The sequence below is a fragment of the Phaethon lepturus genome, unplaced genomic scaffold (genome assembly GCF_000687285.1).
Source record: "Phaethon lepturus isolate BGI_N335 unplaced genomic scaffold, ASM68728v1 scaffold8877, whole genome shotgun sequence".
NCBI classification, from domain to species: Eukaryota; Metazoa; Chordata; class Aves; order Phaethontiformes; family Phaethontidae; genus Phaethon; species Phaethon lepturus.
The window spans coordinates 43,237-49,893 of record NW_010549749.1 but is presented as its reverse complement, the minus strand read 5'-3'; the positions used below and the strand labels follow the sequence as shown (position 1 = coordinate 49,893).

At 38.7% G+C, this 6,657-nt stretch overlaps 1 protein-coding gene across 1 annotated transcript in view; it reads right to left on the bottom strand.

Moving 5' to 3' along the window:
• Positions 1–717: 717 nt before the first annotated feature.
• Positions 718–6,657, bottom strand: part of EP400 (E1A binding protein p400) — a 47,578-nt gene continuing 41,638 nt past the window's right edge. Inside the window, exons 47-52 of the mRNA XM_010290357.1 lie at positions 6,078–6,294; positions 5,576–5,771; positions 4,714–4,844; positions 3,888–4,055; positions 3,077–3,154; positions 718–1,224 (exon numbers count right to left, since the gene is read on the bottom strand). Coding sequence (XP_010288659.1) covers positions 952–1,224; positions 3,077–3,154; positions 3,888–4,055; positions 4,714–4,844; positions 5,576–5,771; positions 6,078–6,294 — 1,063 coding nt within the window. The 3' untranslated portion in view covers positions 718–951. The remainder of the gene's footprint in view (positions 1,225–3,076; positions 3,155–3,887; positions 4,056–4,713; positions 4,845–5,575; positions 5,772–6,077; positions 6,295–6,657) is intronic.

Here is a 6,657-nt window from a genome sequence, read left to right as displayed (position 1 = left end):
ACCGAGCTGAAAGCTGAGTAGAAAGTACTGAACATTTAAACATGTTGCAAGAGCAGAATGAAACCGAGAGATTAAATTTTATCAGTTGGAGAGTTTCCCTGACGGAAGTCCCGTGAGGAACAGCTATGGATCATTTGTTTAGCTGTATCCACCAAACAATTCTTCTACAAAAAATATGGGCTACACTAATACACATCTACTATCAACACAGTACTTACTCAGTTCATGCCTAAAATATCCATTATCTTAAAGTGAAATATGAGAATGAGCGCACAGGTTGGGTGATTCAGTAAACTGTACACAAAACTACTAACAAACATTTTAAAAGACTTACAAAAATGGAGAATGACACTTTTTTACCTTTTTAATTACATATACTTACAGGTTTTCACATTTATTGGCTAAACTTTGCAGGGAGCGCTTCAAATGTAAGTTAGATCTTCCAGAGGTACTTACCTCAAACAAGAACAACATGCAGCTTTTATATAGATGGAAAATACTTTGCTATATTAGCCACACTTGGTTCTTTGAATGGCTTCACTATGGATATTGAGCACACATCCAAACTATAGCAAAGAACTGCATATTCCCATGGGTAGTTTATGATGTGCTAATACAGATGAATTTTACTGACATTTATGGCATATTACCACTTTACTTTTGTGAAGCTGGGCAGAATTTAAACATAAGTAATGTCTGCACCATCTGGTTTGAATGAGCACAGAGAACACTGGTAGAATGCATCTTATACAGATTTTGAGTGCTGAACAGTTGCTAATATGCTGAAGTTATGCGAGTTTCCATGTTTAAATGTTCACCAGCAAAACCCCTTCTGCTAAAAAAAAAAAATAGAGGTGGTTTGTCTTCATTTAGACGTTTGGAGTAGCTTCCCACTTGGCTTTGCAAACAAGAAATGCTGTGTTTCCCTGGTATTGCATTTTAATCATTAGTTCAACTTGGTTTAGTAGGTGCCTTTAATCTGACAGTAGGCGTCCTCATTTGTACTTTTGCTTGTTGATTCTGGGCTTCAGATGTTGCTGGTGTCTGGGCTGGGTTCTGTACACCTGGAGCCTGAATCTGGGGAGATGCTGTTGTCACAACTTGCTGTTGTATCAGTTTCTGCTGGACAACCTGAGCAGTCGCAGTTGTTGCAGGAATCACTTGAACCTGCTGTTGACCTGCTGTTGTCTGAGAAAGTGTAACAGTTTGGGGTTGAGCTTGTACCTAGACATTAGGATGACAAGGCAATTACAAAAGAATAGTTTGGCATTAAACTGAGCATTCATTACATTTCTGCTCTACAGACGGCATCTTACTTATACAGGTGTTTGCTCCCTTGACTGACAAGCATCTTGGGCAAAGTAGGAAGGCTGGGAGGGATTCTGGGAACATAGGCTCTGTGGTTTCAGTGAGAAACAACAATTCTGTCACAATTCTAGAGCCTTATAAATCAGAACTAGGAGCCAAGATGCCTGTAACTCAGATCTCTGCAGCACAAATCAAAGGACATTTCTCCAGGTCCTTTAAAGAAGATAGACGGAAGGTACAGAAACCCCACTGGATAAACAGGAAAATTCCTGTACCGCAGAAGCAGAAGTGAAAGAACAGGGAAAAGAGCAGAGGGATAGATGGAGGATCAAAGAGGTTAAAACGCTGACTCTGCACCCATATTATGACAATAAATATAGCCACTGAGACTTCCTACCAGTCTCTGACATTACACTTTCCGATTAGTCAGTCTGAAGGTCTCTATTGCCAATTTAAGGTAGAATAGTTTGAACTCCATCCAGAAATCTAATTTCATAGCTCTACCCAGAGCAAGGGAGAAAAAGTTCCACACCTCCTTGTTCAGAGGACAAGGTAATGAAAACCAAGCAGCTTTAGTTGCCTTTGTCAGATGCAGAAGCCAAATGAAGCCACAAGGGTTTCTCTAGGGGAAAGTTAACTCTTGACCAATTCAAGAGGAATCCACTAGGAAGCACTAAAAATGTAGGTAAAAAGAATGCCACATATACATCAAGATCACAGTTTTAAAAATACATAAAATGTCCCAATCCTACTGCCATTGACATCACTGGTGTGTGTGGGAGGGGTGCTGTTTATTTGTCTTTTTACCATGGACTTCAACAGTCCCAGAGTTATGCCAACATCAATGACTTTTGACAATCTTGCTGTTAAAGTCCCTTGAAAAATTACCTAGGAGCTTTTACTGACTACAGAGGACAACTCAACTTGTGTTGACTGATGAGGTTTCTATTCCCTGGTGTCTACCTCGCCCTTGAAGCATGCACATCTGAGGTGGTTATCAGTCAGCTTACACCACTTTATCATCGTTTTAAGATAAACAGTCACAGATTTTATTCTGCCTTAAAACACCACACTATAAACTGTGGCAGATTAAGAGCCAATTGGATCATACGTTTGTGCACCAAAGGCAATAACTTCACCCACCATCCAAAGTTAAATCACTCCTGCCAATCAACTGCGTAAGTTAACGCCTGTTGCTAATGGTCTAAATGACTTTGTTCTGAACAGTGTTAAATAAACTGCCTAGTAGTTAGCGGAGGGGAAACCAAACCATCTGACCTTCTCTCACCCCAGTCCTGTCTGTTATACCACATTTAGAAGAGATACCACACCATTCTGACTTTTACAAAGCACTTGTCACAGCTTTATGAACTGGAACAAAACAACCTGTAACCCTCGATTTGTCCCAATTTTTGTAGAACAAACTCAGATGGCACTTATTAGTTCAACTATTTACTATCTTGACTACATATCACAAGAAACCAATTCTTAAAAATTCTTTCAGCTCTAGAAAACAATTTTAAAATCTTTTTTCAGCTTATCTACAGTGATGAACAAACATTGCTCCATGTACCAAAGTTTTAGACTAGAGAATATAAAGCATCTGACTCGGTATTCACATGATTTATTTTTATAGAAGGGTACTTGCTGTATCCTTCAAAAATACTGCCTATGCCACACATAAAGTGCAAAATACACATATTCCAAATAAATGAGCTTTCAGTAGGATCATGTTTCTAGTGCTATATTTGACAAGCGCAAAACCTACCTGTTGGGAAACTGAAACCATCTGTTGAATGTTGGCAACAGCAGCCTGTTGCTGGACCACTTGTGGAAGTTTTGCAACCTATAGTGACAAGAAAAAAAGGAAGATTTGGTCAAAATAAAAAATTGCAAATAGCAGCGAAACACCACACCTATCAAAACTGCTACCAAGCGAAAACCCTTCCAAAGTCCTGTTCGCGGTAAGTTGCAGCCTGGCACTCTCAGCGATACTGAACTTTTGTAAAACTTTAGATCAGAAAGAACTTAGCTAGGAGAGGAAGAGGAAAAGGAAGTGTCATATTTTCAATTTTATCTGCAACATACTCGTTTTCTCCTAACTATATATAAAATTGAAGGAAGCACATAAGTTCTAATAGGCTACATTATCTTAAATACACTTCTGAAAGATTAAGGCTTCCAATTCCTAATATCATTCTTTTTCTTTGGTTAGACTGATCCAGTTATGCAGAACAGAAGGTAACTGAACTAACTGTCACCTACTCTGGGCTGCCAGAGATTAGGCTGGGAGGCAGCACCAGAAAACAGGAAGAACTCTGTCTGAATTTTCCTTAGCAAAGACAGTATGAAATGCCTTGCTTAATAAAAAGGAGTGATTCAATTTATTTATTTTAAAGAGGAAAGGAGAATTTACAGCTCAGATAGTTCCTCTGACCTGCTATAAGGCCACATATTCAGTGCCAATGAATTTTACAAAGTGTGACTAGAATATGACTGGGTAGCTAAAATGCTACATCACCTGTCATCTTTTCAATACTGCAGTCACAGTAGAGTTTAAAGGTGTAAACATGTGTTACCTGTACCTGTATCTGGGCCTGCACTTGCTGGGTTCCACCTGGTTTCTGCGTTTGGGAAATTGGAGTTGTTAAGAACTGTGTTTTAATGGCAGGCTGTGTAGTGTAAGTTACTTTTTGTTGCTGTGAAGTCTGCTGTTGGGTTTGGACCGTAACCTGTTGAGCATTTATCTGCAGGAGAGAAAAAAAGGCATCGATGACCACAAAATATATGTGTTTTTTTAAAGAATAGGTAGGTAGCCAAGAAGATTAATTACATTTAATTATTGAAACAAAGTCCTCTCAGGATTAGTAATAGCAAAATGAGCACTAGGTGAAAGCTTTCATACACTTACACAAATATTCTGAATCACTTAAAGTACTTACTGAAAAGGTTCTCTCTTACACACATGCAAACATACGCACACTTCATACAATAATGCACTTCCCAAAAAAACATATTGGTGGCTGATTGACAGCAAAGCCCATGAGAACATGATATTTGAGGAAAAAGTATATTTTGCACAAATTATATTGTAAATAGTGAAAATCTTTGGGAATTTTCCACATTTGGTTGTATTAGAAGTGACTAAAGAGAATCTTAATCTTTGTTACTTAAAAAAGAAAACCCCATTTGGGGCATGAGAAACCAGACCAAACAGCCGTGCTGTTGAAAAAATTACTAAGCACCTGACAAGGCACATGAGAAACTGTTCTCTCTAGATATACGTAAGATCCGCCCCTAGAAATACGGATTGCCTCTCTCTAGGAGTGTCCTTGCAATTCAGAGCCGAAGCTTTACAAACACAGAAGTATTACATGACTCAGTGGGAGAGGAAACACCAAGTACCTTTTGCTGCACAGTAGCTTGACCCTGTGCAACCTGAGGCTGGATAGCTTTCTGTTGCTGTGCTGCTTGATGATGCTTGAGTTTTAGAAGCTGCTGGACATGCAGTGGCTGTGCAACTACCGTCTGGCCTCCTGAAAATTACAAAAATAATTAGAACTCTAAGAGTCTTCATTTTATTGCTTTGTTCCAGTAATCACAGCTTTGCAAAAACAGACTGTGTTTTTTATGGACTTATACATCTGCATAGCTTTGAGCACTAATAACCCACTGACTTTTATGGGAATAAGACACATGATTTTGACAGTGAAGAAAAAAAACATTCTCTTATCTAAGGGCATGAGTAAGCTAACTTTGTGTTCTAACAATAATTTTCCTACAGGAAAAATTCTGTCCATACTATAGGAGGCTGTTATGAAATACAAGTCCTCCTATTTCCATTTTGCATTTTTAAAAAAAATTAATTTTTGAAATTACTTCAAATATTTAAAAATTTTGATCTTTGAATTGGAAAAAATGAAAATTTTCAAATATTTTGAAATTATGAAATTTCATGAAAAAACTATGTCTTCATTTTTAAAACTCTTATCCACTCGCCTACTCCCATGCACAGATTTAAAAAAAAAAAACAAAAAACAAACGACCACACAACCACATCTGGCTAAAGAATCCTACTAACCTGCAGATTAAATGGAATAAGTGTAATTCTCTTATCTCATTTTTGAAAGAAACGGGATACGACCTCTACCACTTCAGTTTTTAAAAAGCCTGAGTATCCCACAGAAAATATTATTTGAAACATCCCACCTTTAAAAAAAACTGTTGTTTAAAATTTTATTATGTTTTAGCAAGTCTGTTGACATACCTGCTGCTTTCTGTGGCTGCCCAATGGCAACACTAATGCCTGCAACAGTAACAGGGAGTGTAGTGACTCCTGCAGATGACACAACAGCAGCTGGAACAGACACCACCGGTGGCTTTGCCAAAGCAACCTGTGCTGCTTGCGGAGTTTGGGCCTGGATCTGTCCTTGTGCTTGAAGCTGGGAAGCAGGAACACGTGTCTAAGCAGTAAGGAATGAAGATTATTGTACTGGCACAAAAAATATTTGCTGCATATAACAGGTCATTATAAAGTAATAGTTGTAAATGTTTCTAAATATAATTGCTCCTTTACAGTAACACAATTCAGAGATGGTATCAATAGGTAAGTGCAATATAAAGCTATTTATGTTACAGCTGTATCTTTCGTAATGCCTAAGTAACGCAAAGGGCGCTTGTGTGCGTGAATGACCAGTATCCAGTTCATTTCAGCCAGCCAAGAGAATAAGGCATTTAAGACTAGTTTTGCAAAGTCAACGACAACTTACAAGACGAGCAACTTGCAGGTTTGTCACAGTAGTGCCTGTGAGAACTGCGCCAGGACGAGGTGCTGTAACAGCAGTGAGTTGCTGAGTTTGCTGTTGCTGTTGCACTTGTACTTGTGCTGTTTGCTGTTGTGCCCCTTGCTGTGTCTGCTGCGCTGCCTGCTGCTGGGGCAGCTGCAGTTTCTGCTTCTGCAACTTGATCAGCTGCTCCTGCAAAAATCAAACACTTCCATCATTCCCAATCTTTTACATCATTACAGGAAAAAATGGAGATCAATCTGGAGCTTTTAAGGAGAAACATTGTATGCCAGACTTCAGCTAAGATCAAAGAGTTAAGAATGCAACTCCTTTACCCAACAGATTGCCAGTGAGTAAGTAACAGTAACTGCTTTACATCCTGACCTTACTGCGATAGCGGTACTATTTGAAATGGCTATCAGACTGACTGCCTTCATGAAATTTTAGCAGGATCAAATTTAAGAAAGAGCTTTCCACTTTAGCCCAAGAAAACAGGATACAGCACAGACCGCTAATGATGCTTACAATAACAGTGAGTAACATGCCACATTACTTCAGAAACATT